General features: G+C 39.3%; 1 protein-coding gene across 2 annotated transcripts in view; it reads left to right on the forward strand.

Moving 5' to 3' along the window:
• Window positions 1–21,438, forward strand: part of PTPRO (protein tyrosine phosphatase receptor type O) — a 265,422-nt gene that overhangs the window by 138,040 nt on the left and 105,944 nt on the right. For both annotated transcript variants that reach the window (XM_016923013.4, XM_016923014.4), the window contains exon 2: window positions 13,960–14,233. In XM_016923013.4, coding sequence (XP_016778502.3) covers window positions 13,960–14,233 — 274 coding nt within the window. The remainder of the gene's footprint in view (window positions 1–13,959; window positions 14,234–21,438) is intronic.

Below are 21,438 nucleotides of genomic sequence, written 5' to 3' on the forward strand. Positions count from 1 at the left end.
TAATTTATTCTGCATATATAGGGATCAGTCTTTCAGAAGACCCAGAAAACCTTAGTGAAGGTGGAGGGCTTATTAAACTATTTGCTTTAAAGTTCTGACAATTTTGTTGCTGATATTAACAACCCAACAAGAAGGGGAGTTAAAGGGCAGTGCTTACAAAAGGTCACAATATACTGCCTAAATATGCTGTGAGCTTCGTAAGTAGGCTGCACTCTTGTTAGCTATCATCAGGATTTAATTAACTGGTGTCACAGCTGAATTGACATTTCATGCCTGTGGGGAAATTTGACTGAACTCATCCATTCCAAAATAAATGATTAGCACCACCGTCTTTCACATTATCTTTCAATAAGTGGGACAGCTACATTTTCACAACTTGCTGGGGAAAAACCATTTTCAAACTCTAAATACCAGTAAGCATGGAAAAGAAGGATGGAAAATAATAAAGTCAGGCAAAATGATATTTGTGGGTGCTTCATTTTATGAAAATAAAACTTGTTTCAGAGGCAGAATGAACCTGTCAGGAACCCCTGTTTTTCATAACAAATTATGCCAGAAGAATGTTGCATAGTTTTGGAATTTGCCTGATCACTGAACTGTTGAGAACAAATGTATTTTATGGGTTCCTGGGTTGTGGGCCGACCCCCTACCCAGTCAGACACCAGCCAAGCACAGCTTCCAGGTCTTTAAACTTCTCAGCACAGTAGGCCCTAAAACTGTTCCCATGGTAACCTTCCATCAAACAGGTGAGCTGTAAAGCAGGTGAGCTCAGGCTGTCATTTGCAGACAAAACAAGAAAAAGAAATACTGACTGCTCTTGTTTGTGATGCCACAAAGAGAAGTAATACTGATTACTGAATAAATAGACTGAAAGTCAGAATAGCTGTTGAACCAAATAGGAATCATGGCGTTAGTGTCCTGACCAAAAAAAAAAAAAAAAAAAAAATACAGCTTCTAAAATGTGTATGTCTCAAAGAAAATCAATGAGAAAACAGATCACAAATTTTGTAGAAACATTAGTTACTGCTTTTGGAGGATCTCCTAAATATCGGATCCTTGGATGGAAAATTTGCATGTATGGTTTCATTTGTCCCTACCCCCTAAAAAACTGTCATAATAATCTTTTAGTATTTCCATGATTTACCTTAAATAACTGAGGTTCAAAGAATAAAAGTGAGAGACTGTCACTTAAGTGGGATTTGAACCCAGATCTCTGTGTCTCCAAAATTTCTGTTTTTTTCATGATGCTACACTTTTTGAGGATTTATCAGGCATATTCTAGAAGTCAGTCACAGTTTGTGCTGAGGGAATTTGCCACCAATTAAGTACAGATATGAAAGGTAGCATTTGGGAAATCATCTTGGCTCCAGGATCTTACAGTCTGGGGACTGTAGTACAATAGAGTCAAAAATCTGTAGTTATAAGAATTGCCTTGAGTACTAGCTCCTCCACAATATAATAGGGTAGCCTTGAGAAATCCATTTAATTCTTTGAACCACAGTTTCTTCTTCTGTGAATTGAGATAGTAACTTAACGGAATGTTCTGAGGATCAAAGGAGAAAATATATTTGAAAGTGCTTTCTAAAATATAAAATTTGATATATGACTATTATTATTACCCTACATATCACATAAAATCTTGGCACTTCTTTTTGGCAGAACAATTTCTTTTCACTTAAAACTGGCCGGTTGAATTCTTTCCTCAAGTGTGTTTTGTTTAATCTCCAAAATTAGGAGTTGTGCAGAGCTTCCAGCCTGAGTTCATTTTAGAAGTCAGGAAATAATTGCTGCATTCTTATATATATTGAACTGTCCTTTTACACATGCACACATGGCAACTTGATAAGAAAATATCATTTGTACTTATTTTAAATTAATGCTTAATTGGTGACAGATTTAGCTATCACCTACATTCTGGTTGGGCCAAGAAAATAGAGTATGATCTAGAAACTGAAGGACAAAAGATGAGCAATGGTCAAGGAAATGGCAGTGCAAGGAATTCAAGGGCTATAACCTGGCAGCCTACAGGCTGGGGCAGACCTGCCAATGTATTTTCTTTGGCTAGCAGGGGTTTATTTTGTTGTAATTGTGCTTTTTAATGATGTTCTTAAACAGTGCATGTACCCTCCAGTCTGCTAACATTCCATCATTTGTATCCTCTTACACCTGGCTGCCTCTCACATGTATATTACCTGCCTGACAGTAATTGGGAGATGGGAGTCCCTTTACCAAACAACAGGCAAAAGAGATGAGTTTTCTTCATTTTGAAACCATAAAGAATGTATCTATTGGGAAGCTGAGGTGGGCAGATTGCTTGAGCCCAGGAGTTTGAGACCAGCATGGGCAACATGGTGAAACCCTGTCTCTACAAAAAATATTTAAAAAAAGCAGATTTGGTGTTGCATGCCTGTGGTCCCAGATACTTGGGAGGCTGAGGTGGGAGGATCGCTTGAGCCCGGGGAGTGGAGATTGCAGTAAGCCGAGATCCGGCCACTGCACTCCAGCCTGCATCTGATCATTTAACACAGGAAAGACTGAGCATGCACTAGGCTCAGGCACCAAATCCCACAGGAGTAGAGAACTGGCATACTCTATCTGAAAGGATACATTTAGGATACATATTAAAAAGTCTAGTATTACACAGCCCGTTGTAAATATTCTAATTCAACAAGCATTTAAGAACCTGCCATATGATCTTCAGGAAAGTTTCTGGCACACAGTAAGTATGATGTAAGTAGATGCTCTTTGTTATGTCATCATCATCATCTTTATTATCATCATTGCTATTATTATTGGTCAGACACAATTCTAGGAAGGGCAAAGACTCCTAACTCCTGTCTTCCTCTTTACTCCCAAATAGAGGGTATCCCCAGTGTTCTGCTCAGTTTCTGATGCATGCTTGTTGCCCAAAATATATCTGAGGAATGGCTGCATAAATAATGGAAGACTAGAGAGAGGCCATCTCTGGCCTTTGAGATCAACAGCCAAAATCTGCTCTGACAATTTCTGAGAGTTGTGAATAATTCTAGTCAGGTGTCAGAAGGAACCTGGCGAGTGTAGCCCCGGGACTCTGATTTTCCTGAAGAAACTGAAAAGAAAGAATACCCAGGTGGAAAAGGTACCCTGGTAGCTGGACAGGATGTTTAGTGGATGCATTATGTAATGTCTGCAGAGAATCATGGCCGTAAGTGCTATGTAAGCACCAAACATCATTAATATTACTATTTAAAAGAACTGAGCAGCCTATTCTTTCCTAGGTGGTAACCTGAGCACAGCAGAATTTTAATAAGTCTGATCATTTATTGGGTTGCCTGCTGGAGCACTGACCATGCTCTGGATGTACGTCACACAGTCTGATTTGGTGCAACCAACACTGGCTCTGACTCAGCATCTTACCTGCCTGAACTATTGCAACACCCTCCTTACTGCCTATTGGCCTTACATCAGCCCAGTCAGCCTATTATTCTGCATACTCCTAATTATAAAAGTCTTGCTAAACTGTAATGGAATCATATCACTTTTCTGCATTACAAGAGTTCATGATTTCCTTTGGCCTAAAAAATATCCAAACTCCTTAGCAAGGCGTGTCTTGGTCTTGGGTCACCAGCACTCTATTCTGAGCATCCTCCGTTGATCTAAACACTCTAGAGGTCTCTGGATGCTCTTCCCGCTTAACAAGTGCCTTTTCTGACCCGGGTTCCCCTGGCAAACTCACGAGCATCTTTCATACATCACTTGCTCCCTGAAGCCTTCCCTCACACCCATCTGCAGGAGCAGAATTGAGGGCTTTCTTGTCTACATGTCCGTGGCACTGAACAGTTCTCTTGTATTGGCCAGGATATTTGGATGCAAATCTTGGAAGTCTAGATCAAACAAATTAAAGAATATGTTGGGCTTTATTCACTTGCGTCACCAAACTGCACAGTGGCTGAGCCTTTGGATGAGTGTGACCAGGACCTCAGACCAAATCAGGGAGTCTACCACTAGCAGCTATCTTCATGGGGCAGAAATTACAAACACTTCAGCTCTGCATTCATACATACTGAAAGCCAGAAAGGAGCAAGAGCTCCTTCCCATGAATTCTAGTTATAAAACTTCAGAGGAACCACTCTGGATGGCCTGGCTTAGTCCACATGAGCATCACAGGAAGGGGACCAGGTGCCATGAATCCCCTAGACTGCTTCAAGGTGCCTGCTCAGACCCAGTGACAGGGTAACATGATCAGCAACCCTCGTCAGGCCCTCATTAGATTTAGAGTGGGAAAGAAGCAGTGTCCCATAAGAAGGTGCAAGCTCAGATAGAATTTCAGACAGGCAGAAGAGTAGGTGTCATCTGGACTGTCATTCAAATTCGATAACTAATAACACTTCAGATCCTAACTGTGTCTATGAGTTTGCCTCTCACTACAGAGTGAGCTCCTAGAGTTCCAGTACCCGTCTTACTCATGTGCCTGTGCTCACACCTAGCATGATGCCTATTGCCCGGTTGCCACTTAGCTCATGCTTGTGTGTTATTGAATTAACAAATGGATAGCTCTCCAGGGCTCTGTGAACAAAACATCCGGTGAACGTAATTACTGAATTCTGTAGTGTTTGGAAGTTAGTTAAACAAATGTTTATAGAACCGCTATAATTTAAAAGACATTGAGTGGCTCATGCCTGTAATCCCAGCACTTTGAGAGTCTGAGGCGCGCAGACCACCTGAGGTCAGGAGTTTGAGACCAGCCTGGCCAACATGGTGAAACCCCATCTCTACTAAAAAGTACAAAAATTAGCCGTGCGTTGTGGTGGGCACCTGTAATCCCAGCTACTCGGGAGGCTGAGGCAGCAGAATTGCTTGAACCCAGGAGACAGAGGTTGCAGTGAGCCAACACGGTGCCACTGTGCTCCAGCCTGGGCAACAGAGTGAGACTCCGTCTCAAAAAAAAAAAAAAAAAAAGCATTGAGTGACTCAAAACTAAAATATAACACAATAACCTTTGAAATACAACTAGTATTTATTGAGTTCACAGTGTTAGCATTTTTACGAAAGACATTTTATGCTCACAAAAATTCCATGAGTTTTAGGAATTAGCCCTATTTTATAAATTAAGAAGATGAAGTTAAGAGATGCTTGGACTTCCCCTAGTTCTCACAGGTAAAAGGCTGCAGAGACGGAAGAGAAACCCAGGACTTCTGATCTCAAGGCTATTGCTTTGCTCTTAAGCAAATTATTTAACCTGTCTGGGTAAAATGGAGATAATAACTCTTGTTTCTAAGGATTGCTGTGAGGAGTAAAAGAAAAAACATATATAAACAAATTAGCACATAGCCTGGCCCAGATGAGGGGATTAATGGACAATAGTGCTAAATTTTCAGTGATGGTGGGAGATTTCCTTCAATTCTGACTAGAACATATCTCTGACCCGTTTTTGTCCTTGTCCCTCAGCCCAGGAACTCATCCTGTGTTATTCTCCTCTTTAGTGCTACCCACTCTGTCTCCAGTAGCTTCTCTCCCCGAAGACTGCTTCTAGAACAGGTCACAGGCTCCTGGGCTCCCCTTCTTGCTGAAGCCAAGTGCCCAGACCCCTTTTGCTGCCTCAGTTACCTGGCCCCACTGGTTATGGAAAGATAAGTACCAAGAGGCATAAGGATATATGGATCCTAGACCTTGTCCTGACATCAATTAGCTGTGTGACATTTGCACCGCTGTTCTCTCAAGCGTAAAATGAGAATGCTGGACCAGAGAAATCACTACATTAAATTTGTTATGTAAAGGAAATTTCAGTAAAAATATTTTTCCTGCAGAGTCAAGCAATACTATTACTTCATCTCAAAAAAAGTTTTACATATTTTTTTACAGTAACCAAATAAATCAGCATTGGACTTGCCTACATTTATCAGATCAGTTTCTATTACTTTTAACTGTTCCTTCCTGCTCTACTTCTCAGCAGGGATTACATGCCTGCAGCGTACACTCAGAATTTTCTCCTGAACATAGATTCCAGGAAAAGCTAAGGTAAAGAAGACAGAGTAGAAAGCAAGAGCACAGATGACACTTCTTTTAGGCCCACTGCCTAGATCTCACTTGGCCTGCTGTCTTCCTCTCATTAGTCGCACCAACTGAATCTGATTAGCCCACTCTGATTTATTTTTGGCAACCTGGAAGTGCATGGGCCAATGCTTATTTTCATGGCTGATACAATCATCCCCAAAGCTGTCGTTAGCGTTTGGAAGATTAGTCCCTTTCTCTGGGTGATTTTATTGCCTATGAAGCATCACGACACACATTAGACATATATTTCTTAAACACTTTAAAAATTGAGTCTATTTACTCTTCTTCTTATTATCACAACCACCTTCTGTTATTGGCTGCTAAAACATAGAGAAAGAATTCTTCATAATTACATATTTGATGCTTATAAACTTATTGTTTTCTGAGTTAGTGAATCATCTGCTATAATCAACAGAACTAAAAGCCAGATTTCAAAGCTACTGGATACTCAGTGCCTGATTTGTCTACATTTTGCTTAACAGACTTTCCCATTATGCACCAAACAGTACTATCTAGGTGAAAAGTGAATAATAAGGAAATATAAATAAATATTTTCTCCTAAAAATGCAACTTTCAGATATGAAGCACAATATGTATATGATTTCTATTTATATTTGTGGACAGTAAGATTTATTAGTAAGGATCATTATTTTTAGGCCTTTGAGATACAAAAATTCTGAGATTCCAAATAAGTCGTAAAGTACATTTAGTATAAAAAATGTATCATGAAAAATGAAACACACTTTGGCAAATTTTCCAATAGGTTAAAAGTAAAAGGATTTTCCATCAGCTCTCGGTTAATTTGAAAGCATATTTATAGTCAGGATTCCCCATTCACTAAGCATTTCATGAACAAACAGCCACTGACCACCAGCAAACTTGCAGCTCTGGAGGCAGGACTGTGTTTTGGATCCCCAGTACTTAGCAGATTGTGTGGTTCTTAGTAGGTTCTTAATTTGTATCGACTAGATGAGAATATCAATTAGTAACTTCTATCATGGGTATGATTACTCTTTCTTTTCCTCGTACCCAAGTCTCCTCTATCCAATGAGGACATCTCAGCTGTTCCAGATCCCCTCTTGTAAAGTCTGTCTATAGAGAATTGTAAGGAAAGCAAAAAGATAGAAGAGAAGAAAAGATAAAATTTGCAGAGAGAGAAGTTTAAAGAGAGAAGGGCGCTATGATAGAGGAAAAATGAGAAGTTTAAGAAGTATTGCTGGAGACCTCGGGTGCTCTAGTTGATTGGGGTCTAATTTGTTGTTGCTGTGGTGGTGGTGGTGGTGCCAGAATTTTAGAAGTATTTCAATGCTGATGAATTTTCCTTAAGAGGAAGGGAAGATGATGAGGCAGGAGATGTTGAGGCCAACCTACATATTACTTGTGTTCCCTGCTTGATCCCGGCAATGCATTCACCATGAGATGAAGGAGGGCTCTTTGTTTTGCTTAGGAAGGCTAGAGGGAGGGCTCTTTGCTTTCCTTAAAAAATGCATTGTATTCCCCACACTAAAGTAAGCTGATGATGCTAGAGGAAGAATTAGTGCCCCTAGTAAAGACAGGATCCAACCCCACTGGGTTAGCTGTAGCAGCAAGGGTATGGGGGCATTAAGGAGGAGCAGGAGTTAGCCTTCAGAGCGTGAGTCTGGACAAAGTGGCAAGAACAGGAGCACCCTTGGGCAAAGCAGCCCACCAGGACAGGGGCTGATGACTTCACTAGACAGTCAAGTGCTCCCGCTGCACTTTGGGTCTGTCCATCATAAGCACACATTGTGCTGATAGCCTCCATGGCACCATCAGAGGGATGGGAGGGCATCCCATCTACCTTTGAGGCCTGGAAGCTCTGGGTGCATGGGTATCTCTTGCACAGCTGTGACCCACCACCACACTATACACTCATCAACAAATGTTCCTCACCTGGCACATTGCCCAGGGCTTGCTCTTGGACTGCGGGCACTGCCCTGCTCCACCAAGCAGGGGACAACCATGACCCAGCTGCTCTGTGCTTCTGATGGCCAAGAAAATTGTTCCCTACATTCTCAATTCATTTTTCACACCCACCATTGATTCGACACCCCCTTGGGACACTGACAGAGCAAAGTTGGAGGGTATGGGTACAAGAGCAGACTGCACATAGGGCCACGAACCATTAACAATGCAATACTTCTAGATTTGGTGCAGGAGGCTAGGATGTCCGTGATCATCAGCCAATAGGTTTTAAAAGAAAGTATAGTAAGGGAAAAGAGATCAAGCATCTATGATAGCAACCTAGACCTTTCTAGTCATATTAAGGATACTGACAATTGCTTCAATTACTAATAGAAGTCTATTAACTTCAAATTCTAGCTTATGAAATGCTGTGGTTGAAAAATGTCAACTCTCTTTAAAAATATTCTACAGATGAATGAGCCTGGCTTAGTCAGGTCTTAATGTGCATTAGTGTTAATCCCAATTTATGTTATACAGGTAACAATCTAAGATCAATTTTTCTTTTTAAGGATTACGAACCTTTGCGCATGTGTGTTTAATTTGGGTATGGGGAAGGGAGAAGAAGCAGTTAGAGAGTTCTGTTTACCCTATTGGCAGAAAAGGGCCAACAGGCACAGGTCACAACCACAGGCAAAAGGAGGTTAGAGTGGCCTATTATTAAATTTAATTTTTTTTTTTTTTGAGACAGAGTCTCTCTCTGTCGCCCAGGCTGGAGTGCAGTGGCGCGATCTCGGCTCACTGCAAGTTCCACCTCCCAGGTTCACGCCATTCTCCTGCCTCAGCTTCCCGAGTAGATGGGACTACAGGTGCCCGCCACCACGCCCGGCTAATTTTTTGTATTTTTGGTAGAGACAGGGTTTCACCGTGTTAGCCAGGATGGTCTCGATCTCCTGACCTCGTGATCCGCCCTCCTCGGCCTCCCAAAGTGGTGGGATTACAGGCGTGAGCCACCGCGCCCGGCCATTAAATTTAATTTTTTAAAATACATACTCTTCTCATCTTCACCCTTCACCTTCACCTTCACCGCACTGAATGTGCGGAAAGACTCCAGGGAGGAACAGAAGATCCCCAACCCCTCTATTCTAGGGATTTCCTATGTAAAGCCTGAGACGGTGAGGATGAAGAATAAAAAATTGTTTATGAAGGGGAAGAAGGCATCTGTTGCTACTTTAACCTTCAGATACTATCATCCCCAGCCCCTTTTTGCTTCCTTAGAAAGAGCCCCTGGGAATCAATTTGAGTATACAACAAGCCCTTCCTCTAGAGGGGCACTCAAACCCCAACATGGAATTGGAAGCTCTGGGATTAACTGAGGAAGAAGGGGAGAATCGATAGCACCTCAGCCTAGCAGAGGAGGGGGTCTGCCCTTCATTACTCTGTAATCAGCCAGCTGGACAGACGGCAGCCTGTGTTTCAATTGCTCCCATGTGAACAATGACTTTTTCCTTTTATGTGTTCTGCTCCCCACTATTTCATAGAAAGCCTCCCTCGCCTCCACTGGAGACACTAGGTTTCTTGATCTTTTCTTCAAAGAGAAGGGAGGGGAGAGGAGGTTGTAGGTGGGGCAAAGCCCATCTCATCTCTTCATCTAAGTCAGAGCATTTGCTCTCCTAAAAGGAACCTAGAAGGGAAGTTCTCCAAGTTCTTGCTCAGATAGGAGCAGATTTCTCTCCCCCAGCACAGGTACAAGACAGTAGCAGAATACACTGGTCTTGATGAGTGATGCCATCAGTACTGAGTAGCAGAGAGGAAGATTTCAGGAGGCAGGGAGGTAGGGCACATCTGGCGCTGGTCTCACCCTGATGCAGAAGCCTAGCCCTGCACTGTTCTCCTCTTCAGATGAGTATGACGATCACCACAGTCCTGTTCACTGTAGCTGAATGTGCGGAAAGACCAGGCACCCATGAGCCAAGGGGTCTTCCCTCAGTCTTGGTGTGCAGGCAGCACACTACTTGAGCCCTAGATATTTTTAAATTCCTTTCAGTTGTGTGGGCTGCATTCTTTAGGACATTGGCTAGGACTAAATGACTGAGGATGAAACCAAATATGCCTATACTGCAAGGATTCTCTTGATTTTTTTTTAAAAAGGCCTTTGAATAACACAGAACTATGTTCAGTTCTAGAATTACTTGTTTTGTTGTTTCTGTTTCTCTGGTGAGATTTTCTACCCTTTCATTCATTATGAGCATACTTTTAGTTTATTAAGTATAGTAATAATATCTGATTTAAAGTACTTGGCTACATCCAAAACCTGGATTTTCTCTTGAAAATTAGTCACATTTTCTTGGATCTTTGTATATTGACTAATTTTGGACTATTTCTTGAATATTGTGAGTATTATGTTATAAAGGCTGTAATATTTTTGTTTCAGGATTAAACTAATATTTTTGTCTTAGCAAGAAATTCACTTGGTTGGATGAAACCTACACATGCTTTCTCGTGGGTGGCAGCTTGAACCTTAGGACCATTCTTTTAGCTTTGGCTGGGCTACCTGCAGCCTGACCTCCCCATGCATGGCTCAGGAATCAGCCTGAGGTTTGGACAGACTTTAGGACCCCCTCTTTTCAGGATTACCTACTCACTTTCCATTAGCAGTGGTTGCCAAGATTCTCTCATCTTTTGCCTCAGGCCAGAAAGACTGAGATTTTGTCAGAGTTTCAGCTATCTCACACTGACTGAAGCATCTGCCCTCTGGCTATAATCTGATGTAGAAGATGGATGGATGGATGGATGGATGGACGGACGGACGGACAGACAGACACACACACAGACAGAGAGACAGACAGACAGACAGATAGATAGATAGACATAAAAATAACTCATTCTGTGCCAATTCTGTCAAGTGTCAACTGCCCTCCAAAATCTCTCTGCTTTGTTCATGATTCAGTCTTTAGTCAGTTGTTAATTTGGTAATTTGTCCAGAGTATATGGTTATTTGCTGGAGAAACAGTCAGAGAGGAACTTGCATGGCCATAACTGAAGCAGAACTTGCAGAAGCATAATTCAAAAGAAAGAAAAGAGTAATGGATAAGGGAAGGAGCTAGTATTTGTTAAGCTCCATGTATAGGCAGCACATTAAATACCTTTTCTGCTCTTTTTCTGTTTTCTTGTGTTTTATCCTTCTTGCCCAAACAATGAAATGCTCTTATGAACTTTATGCTAGCCTCACAATTCCACCTGGACCACTGGCAATATAGCATGGTTCATATTTTGTGTTTGATCCAAGAAGTACATTGCTCAATGTTAGAAACCTGCCCATGTGTCTGGAATAACTGCCTTGATACATTCTCCTAGAATTTTCCTAGGATGCCGCAGCCTCACTCCCTCGTATTTTTTCAAAACATGTAATTTCACCACATAGCTGAAACCAAGAACTTCCCTAGAACTTAAGTGTCAAAATGACTTTCATTCATTATTGACTCCTTCACAAGATGTTTATTTTGTTTATTACACGACATAGTCCAATAAAGGGATGTTTTAAAAGTTCATTCTCAATGCCTATCTCATATTACAGAAATCTGCCTAGGATCAACCACATCAAAAGCACTTAGCATATGCCAGGTACTGATCCTAGAGCTGGAGGTGCAGCTGGAAATAACATGCAGTTCCCGACCTTAGAGGACTTATGGTCTAGTATGATAAGAATATCAGGAACACAATTTAGTCTATTCAATGTTAAGACAGAATTAAATTTGTTTATGCCAGACATTCTTTATAAGTACTAGAGCCTGTAAAAACTGGATTTCTGAAAAATAAAATAACAAGAAAAAGTCAGTACATTTTTCAGTCTATAAAACCTCTTGGAGAGTAGTGATGTGTATTGTGTGCTTTATTTGGTTGCTGAAAATATGTGAGAAACAAAAATCAATAAGTTAAACTGTTGGTGGAAATGTAAATTAGTTCAGCCATTATGGAAAACAGTATGGAGGTTCCTCAAAAACCTAAAAATAGAACTACCATATGATCCAGCAATCCCACGACTGGGTATCTATCCAAAGGAAAGGAAATCAGTATGTTGATGATTTTTCTGCACTCCCATGTCTATTGCAGTACTCTTCACAGGAGGCAAGATACAGAATCAACTTAAGTGTCCAGCAGAGGGTGAATGGATAAAGAAAATGTGGGGGTGTGTGTGTATATATATGTGTGTGTGTGTGGAATATCATTCAGCCTTAAAATAAAAAGGTAATTCTGTCATTTGCAACCACATAGATGAACCTGAAGGACATTATATCAAGTGAAATAACCCAAGCACTAGAAGATAAATACCACGTTTTTACTCACAATGCTAAAAAAAACTTGCAAGTTGCTCTAGCAGATGTCATTACTAGAGCCAAGGGAGGGAGAGAGAGGGGGACAGCCAAAGGCTGGTTAAGGGATGCAAAAGTATACCTAGCCAGGAGGAATAAGTTCTAATGCTCTATAGTACTATAGGGGGACTATATTGACACTTTATCGTGTATTTTCAAATAACTAGAAGGGTGGATTTTGAATGTTCCCAACACAAAGAAATGATAAATGTTTGATGTGGTTGATATGTTAATCAATCACCCTGATTTGCTCATTACACAATGTATATATGTATCAAAATATCACAGGTACCCCATAAAGATGTAAAGTTGTTATGTGTCAATTAAAAATAAGAATAATAAAACCAAAATCAATAAATTGAGTAATTTGTTAGAGGCAAATGCCCATATATCGTCAATTTAATCAGCCATTCCTTTACTGATGTAACAGAAACTTAACAGTCATGTGTTATGTGTTATATGACAGACTCAGTGTTAGGACAGCAAGTTAAGAGATGAAGACAAATGAACATGTGGAACAATAATGAGACTGATTTTTTGTACTGGTGACCATGGGCAAGTGACTTAATCTTTCTGAGCCTCAGTTTCCTCAGCTACAAAGTGAGATTAAAAATAACGATACCTATCTCATGAGGTTATTTTCAATATTAAATGAGATGTTTTTATATATGGAGCGCCTGGCATAGTGCCTGGATCCCTGTAGATTCTTAACAAGTTTCAGCAATTTTTCCACCCTGCTATTATAGAAAAGAAATTCGAGGCTCAGTGCAGTGAATAACTTACTCACCCGGGACACTACATACCTAGAAGATAAATTAAACACAAGCATGTGGTACAAAGTACATGAGTCTTGTTTGAGACCAGAAAGAAAAATTAATTCTGTCTATGGACTCTGAGACAGAATCAGGGAGGAATATTTAAACCAATTCCATGGATGACTGTTCAGGTATTGTCCATAAATACATATTTGGAGACTTGGAGCAAAGTTTTTGAAAAGTCCATCAACTGCTGATCCCCTAGACACCAGCAGATCCTCCATCTGGTCTCTTCCTCACTAGCATAGCTTCCTTCATCTTTAAGAGATTATGCTGGTTAATCTTTAATGACAAGGATCAACACCAGTTTCTCAATCCTGACCTTTTTATAATTTTCAGAGCTAGCAGATGAGAGGAAATAGACGAAATAACTGCTTTGATATATTCTCCTAGCATCACTCCCTCTAAAGCAAAAAGAGTACTTCTTTAAACCATGTAACTTTGCCAGCACAGTTGAAACCAAGAACTTCTCTGGAACTTGAGTGTCAAAATGACTCATTCATTATTTACTCCTCCACAAGATGTTTATTTTGTTTATTACATGACACTGTCCACAAACTGGAAGCAGATTTTCAGTGGAAAAAAATCCTCAAAGTAAAACCCTGAGAAGATTATTAATCCTAAGAAGGATAATCTCTTTCTGATTTTCTTTGTGTAACTAAAATACCTATGTAACTCTATTTTAAGAAATAAGGCTTATCATAAACATAACTAATGTTTATGATACACAACAATATGTAAAAATTATCTTAGCGTAACTTTATTGCCAATTATCTGAATATAACCTCCATCTCTTTTTATTCTGTTTCATTCAACAGAATGCTACAGCTTTCCATGTAACTGTCCAAGATGATAATAACATCGTTGTCTCATTAGAAGCTTCAGACGTCATCAGTCCAGCATCTGTGTATGTTGTGAAGATAACTGGTGAATCCAAAAATTATTTCTTCGAATTTGAGGAATTCAACAGCACTTTGCCTCCTCCTGTTATTTTCAAGGCCAGTTATCATGGCCTTTATTATATAATCACTCTGGTAGTGGTAAATGGAAATGTGGTGACCAAGCCATCCAGATCAATCACTGTGTTAACAAGTAAGCATCATGTGTAATATTGTCCCGTTTCTTCTTATTGTTCCCCTGTTTCTTCCCGTGGGGCTCGAATTGACAGACTCCACCCAGAATGGCAAAATCACTTGCCTTAATGCCAAGTGATGTAGATTCAAAGTTATGAGCTATATTAAGAATATAACTGAAGTTTGATGTTTACTCTTTACCTTGTGATAACAAAAATATTTTTAAACCAAAAAAAGTAAACCTCAATGAAGTAGTATATTTTGAGACTGAGTAACAATTTCAAATTCATGATTGGACCATGTAATTTTCTGCTATGTTGCTTAATAATGTCATCATAACTTGTTTATTTTTTTCCAGAGCATGTATTCTCATATTAAGCAATTCAGTTTGGGGACAATGAACTGATACTCCTATTTAACCTGCTCAAATTCAGGTATAGGTCTTTGGCTGAGAGAGAGAAAAAGATATATTTATTTATCAATTGTTATTCCCCACCTCATCTTCAAAATAGCTTTGCCTTCTACTTCTTAAGAAAAAATGCCAAGAAAAAAAATTACTGGCATTTTAACCTTCATTAGTCCATGTCATAAAGAGTTAAGGCTGACATTGGGAAATTTTTAGGAATAGTTTTAACTCCATGTGATTTTTTTTCACTTTACTCACTGACTTTAATATCTAATCTCAAATTAAGATGTGACTCTACTGTCTATGTTGACCTGTGGAAGAAAAACTGATATCTGTAAGACAGTAGAGTTTATCACTAGCACAATATAATGGCTCAGCAAAGTCCCTTTTGCTTGTGTTCTTTAGTGTAAGTTTTGCAACAGCTGCAATTTGTTAAATGCCATCTATGTGTGATTGTTCTGGTGATAAATACGGGGAAAGACAGTGATATTATCTGTTGGGATAAAAGGAAGCAGAAACTGCAAGAAGCAAAAACTCAGAACCAAGCTAGAGGACATATTTTTAGCACATCTCTCAAAAATTAATTAAAGTCTCCATTGGCAGAATCCCAGGATCAGTAGTGAGTCCTAAAAATTAGGAATGGCATAGACCCAAGACCTTCAAAGTTTATAGACATAATGAACAGATCTACTAGTTGAATTAAAGGGAGAACTTACCTGGTAAAATGCTGTCTTAAACAAGCTCTAGAAAAAGATGAATTGCAAGTCAGATTTAGGCAGCAGATATAGGCACATAACGCCTACAATACAAACTCCTTAATATCAAAAGCTCTGTCTTACTTATATTCATAATTTCATAAACACCTAGCCCAAGCCTTACGCTTGCTTAATAGATGATCCATAAATATTAGTACAATTTAGTTGAGCAAGTAATAGGAGAGATCCGGGGGGGAAAATTAAGGCACAAAGAAAAATAGATTTAGGACTGTAATGATGATTGCTGATCCAACATTTATGAGCATGCACTCAGCCATTCCTCATCAGTTGCAGCTGAATGATTCAGCCCTTTAGCTAACTGTTCATGAAGAAATTTGATAGGTAAGTAATGCTAAAAGATTTCTAGAATATCACTTAGCATTTGCAATGAGTTCCATTCAAAATATATTCTATTTTCCTTTGTGATGTTTTTCTTTGACCTGTAGGGCTTACAAGTGTGTTGAATATCCAAAAATTTGGAAATTTTGCAGACATCTTTTTTCACTGATTCCTTGAGGAAGTGCTGTTGTGATCAGAGAACATATTTTATATGATTTCTTTTACTTGAAAATTGTTGAGATTTGTTTTATGGGTCCAAATATGGTCTTTCTTGCTGTGTATTCTGTGAGCACTTCCAGGGTGAAGTTTCAATAAGTACCAACCAGGTCATGTTGATTGTTCAAGTCTTCTATGTCCTTACTGATTTTCTGTCTATTTGTTCTAATAATGACTGATAGAGGAATCTGAAAGTCTCCACTTGTAACTGTAAATTTGTCTATTTCTCCTTTCACTTATTTTGGTTTATGCTTTACATATTTTGAAGCTCTGTTGTTATTAGGTGCAAAAGCTTTTAAGATTGCTATGTCTTCTTGATAAACTGACCCTTTTGACTATATGTAATGTCCCTCTATATTCCAAGCAATATGCCTTGTGTTAATTTCCCTTTTGCCTGATATTAAAATAGCCATAGTTTTCTTTTTTAAGTGTTTGTGTGGCATACTTAATCCACCCTTTTGCTTTCAGCCTACTTCTGTCTTTACGTGTAAAAGGGTTTCCTGCAGACAGCATAGAGTTGAGTCTTGCTTTTTTTTTCCAATCTAAAAATCTTTGTCTTTTAACTGGAGTATTTAGGACAGCACTATCCAATAAAAAGAGAATGTTAACCTTATATGTAATAGTAGATTTTCTGGTAGACACATTAAAATGCTTTTTAAAAAGGTGAAATTAATTTTAATATCATGGTTTACTTAATCCATTATATTCAAAATATTACTTCAACATATAATCAATATACATATTTACACATTTTTTTACTTTCATACATAAATTTAAATAGAAATAAAGTTGCACTAGCCTAATTTTAATCGCTCAATAGCCATATGTAGCTAGTTGCTACCAAATTAAATAGTGCAGGTTTAGACAATATACATGTAATTCTTAATATTTATTATTATAATATAATACAATTATTTCTATGGTTGAATTTGAATTTAACATATTGCTAGGCTGTCAGGTAGAACGGGGAGTGAGTTGATCTAGTCAATAGTTGAGCTGGGTTTAAGGTATTAGACACCTTTCATTCATCACAGATTTCCAGTTCTTCCCATGGTAGGCTGCCAGGAGTGGTAGTGGGTATTTCTCAGTGTTTCAGTTTCACCCTCAGTATGCAGCAAGCCCTGAACACCAGCGCCACAGAAGAGCTCCCCCAGCAATAGACTGCTGTTGTTTTTCACTCATTGCTAACTTTTTGGTGGGGACAGAGGATGTTCCTCGTTCTCATGGTCCAGCCTCAGGCTTAGGCACACCCTGTGATGTTAGACGGGACATTCTTGACATTTTTACCCCTCAAATTACACCGACACTGAAATTCTACATTAAATCCGTGAGTCAGAGAGATTCCTGCCTCTTCTCCAGTGGTAGCAGAACCACTGATACTCTACTTTGTATTAGTGCAGGACTCTGGTCCCAAAAGAGTTTCTGCTCCTCTCCCAGGAACAGGCGTCTTTTGTTTCTATTCATCCTTCAAAAGAAGGGATATTTTCCTGAGAACTAGAAAGGAAAGATTTTTCTGCCCCTCCACAATACATTAAGGCGTCTCATTTGTATTCAGGAAAGGTCCAGGGAAGTAAGTTTTCTTGCTGTCCTCTTAGTGGTTTCAATTATCATCTGCACACCTGTCACCCCCATACCCCCATCCCCAGCCCCCCAGAGGGAGGCTTTCTCCAGTCCCCTATCCTGCCTCTGGTAGTCCTCATGAGCATGGGGTAGAGGCCCAAGGGGAAAGCTAGAGAGAGACAGTAGACTCTGTTTGTGTCTGCGTCTCCCAGTTAGTCTAGACCAGTGGTGACCTAGAACTTTGGGATAATGGAAATGTTCTATGTCCATATTGTCCAACATAGTAGCCACTAATTTTTAATTTTAATTAGTTTTAGTTCATTTAAAATTTGATTTAAATAGCTCTATGTAGCTAATAGCTACCATATTGGACAGAGCAATTCTTTGCATCCATTTAGACCATACTCAGCCTTTATGAATCCATTAAACTCGGAGCTGCTTTCTTCTTATCTGCTTCGATGTTGTATCCTCTTCCTGCTGTGCTTTGCCAAAGGTGAAATAGTGTGTCGCCTCTCTCCAGAGGGGCTGGTCACTCCTTCGAATTCACATCACTTGGTTCACTTGCTACCTCACCTCTCCTGTAACCTCAAGAATAGTTATGATTTCGTGAATTACGTGGCTTTTCCTTGTTGAGGTGGAGAAGAAGTGATGTTGTCCTGGGGCTTTCTACATCTTAAGGGGAAGAGAAAACACGTATTGATTTCCAAAGAGTAAAATTAATTCATGATGGTCTATTAAATATTATCTTGTACCTCATTTTTAAAGGTTCAATTACATTATCCCAAATTTGAGTAGCAATAATAGGTTGGGAATATAAGAAGTGGGAATTAGTGCACAAATATTTCTGTGACATTAGGCATGAGCTGGCATTTGGTGACATTTGGGTTTCAGCTTCCACCTTCATAAAAGAGGGAATTAAAGTACATGATGACTAAGATAACTTTTGAGCTCTGAAACTAACATTATCTGTCAGTTAATGATGTGTTTTTGCCATCTTTATTTTTCTAACTGAAAGCTTTTTAAACAAGTTTGGAAAACATTTGTAGTATCTGCTCACAGAGTTGACATATTTCTCCTGAGAATAAAAGAGTACCTTTGTAGCAGTCATTTATTGTGTGTTAGATGCTTGTCTTGATGAAATAAGCAATGACAAAGCAATTGGCCCCAGGGCAGTCCTTTGATATTTCACTATAGTTGTTCTGAGTCTGTCACTCTTACAGAAAGCTGAAAAACATGGCAAAGAATAAATTTGGCACAGCAGAGTCATTTGGCCTGTTCAAAAGAATTTCACAACCCTTAGGCTGTGACATGTCATTAATATTTAATTGATTGAGAACCTTCAGTATATTGCATGCCCTTCAGAGGGAAGGGGTAGTTTCTCAGCAGGTAAAAGGATACCTGGAATCAGTTGCTTGGAAATTGAGGAAATGTCACATACACACAGCTGTGTCATGTTCAGTGAAGTTCTACAGATAGTGGCTGTACACATTAAAGAATACACATAGAGACAGTCTACAAATATAATATTCTATACAGTCCTATTCTAAATAAAAATAATTCATGAATTTTTATTTTAGTTATCAGGTACATTCTCTGTGCCATGTCCTAGGTACCAAAGAAATAAAGATAGATAAAAATACTCATAATCAAAGATGTTATACTATAGTGGAAGAGACAAATAAAAACCATTACAAATAATATGATAACTGCTATTGTAACCAGAAAGGGGTCACAATCCAGACCCCCAAGAGGGTGCTTGGATCTCACGCAAGAAAGAATTCAGGGCGAGTGCACACTGCAAAGCAAAAGCAAGTTCATTAAGAAAGTAAAGGAATGAAAGAATGGCTACTCCATAAGCAGAGCAGCCCAAGGACTGCTGGTTGCCCATTTTTATGTTTATTGATTGATTACATCCTTAACAAGGGGATGGATTATTCATGAGTTTTCCAAAAAGGGTGGACAATTCCCAGAACTGAGCGTTTATGCCCCTTTTAGACCATGTAGAGTAACTTCCTGACATTACCATGGCATTTGTAAACTGTCATGGCACTGGTGGGTGTCTCTTAGCATGCTAATGTATTATAATTAGCGTATAGTGAGCCAGTGAGGACAACCAGAGGTCAGTCTCATCACCATCTTGGTTTTGGTGGGGTTTGGCCAGCTTCTTTACTGCAGCCTGTTTTATCACCAAGGTCCACCCCAGTAGGTCTTAGCCTTATTTTACCCAGTCCCTATTCAAGATGGGGTTGCCCTGGTTCAAATGCCCCTGACACTGTGAAAGAATTATGTGAAAGAGACTGCCTTGCCTTCCTAGGGAGCACTGGGAAGGCAGCACAGAAGAAACAATCATTGAAAAATAAAGGAAAATTTGCCGCAAGAATGAAGAAAGGAAAGTGTTACAGAGTCAAATGGAATCGTATATGCAAATAATGGAGGCATACATAGCATGGCACACTTGATGACTGCAGAAAGTTAAGATGGCAAGTGTTAGCTGTTCCAGAAAATAACAAGAAAGGTGGCTAGAAATGTTGAAGAACTTTAAGTACCTTGCAGAGGAATTTAGACTTTAACCTATAAGTGATGAGGGAGAAATTACATAATAGGATTTGAATGGGGAAAGCTCTCTCTTGTAGCAGAGCTGCAAGCCAAGGGATCCTGAATCCTGCATTGGAATAGAAAAATTATCAAGCAAGTATTTGGGGTAGTAGTTCAATCATATGTATAGCCTTAGGCAGATGATTACTTTCTCTAAATCTTAGTTTTCAAATCTAAAATTCATTCTAGGGGTTAGTAAACTTTTTCTATGAAGGCTTAGATAATAAGTGTGTTATGCTTTGAGGGCCATACAGACTATATTGCAACTATACAACTCTGCTGTTGCAAACAACAGCAGCCACACACAATACATAAACAAATGATAATGGCTATATTATAATTAAACTTTATAGACACCAAAATTTTATTTTTTTATATAATTTTCATGTGCCATGAAATACTATTCTTTTGTTTAGGCACAACATCTAAAAATGTAAAAGCCTTTCTTAGCTCAAAAGTCAAACAAAAACAGGTAGCAGGGCAGATTTGGCCTTATGGACTGTAGTTTGCTCACTTGATCTGTCGTATCATTATAATATGTAATATTGGGATAATTAGAGTGCCTACTTGGTGGGGGCATTATAAAATAATATAAAGTAAGCTCCTTAACAAAGCATGCAGTATAGGATAGATCAATATAAGAAGTATCAATGGCATTAAATAGAAAGTTACTCAAGGTGTCAGAAGTGAAGGAGATTGAGACAGATTGGGCAGGGAAATATCAGTGAGAAGGAGGTGACTGGTTTAGGACAAAGATTCTGACTAAAGTGAGAATATCAAGTACCCTACAGACATTGAAATTTTGAGCAGAAATGAATAAGAAAATTAAGGTGAGAATGGAGGCAGGGAGAATAATTTAGAAAGTTGTTGAAATGTTCGAGGAAAGAAATGATGAGAACTTGAACTAAGGTACTGGATGTGATGGTCACCACCTCACTTGGACTGTGGGCAGCTGGTGTTGCCAGACCTACCTCGCTGGCCTGCTTCGATGTAGCTGAGATGCCAGGTTAGGTCTCAAATCATCATCTATGCACCAAACAGCAGCTCTGGCCTCAGTCCAGTCTCTTTTCCCTGTGCCTGCCATCAGAAGTGAGGGTCTAATCCCAGATCCTCTCCCTCAAGAGAACTGTGCCAGAAGAGACACATTCTTCAGCTGGTCACATCAGAGGTTACTGAACACGAACACAATTGCTTCTTTAGTTTTTATTCTTTAGTCCAGCTAAACAGAGCAATCTCAGAAAGAAGCAACTCAGCAGTTAGCATTTAATAAGTAATACATAGCTACTTTTGTTTTCTTTAAACAATATGTGCTCCACATTTGTTTGTATTTCTTGTCTCTTCTCTGAGATAGTC

The sequence above is a fragment of the Pan troglodytes genome, chromosome 10 (assembly GCF_028858775.2).
Source record: "Pan troglodytes isolate AG18354 chromosome 10, NHGRI_mPanTro3-v2.0_pri, whole genome shotgun sequence".
NCBI lineage: Eukaryota > Metazoa > Chordata > Mammalia > Primates > Hominidae > Pan > Pan troglodytes.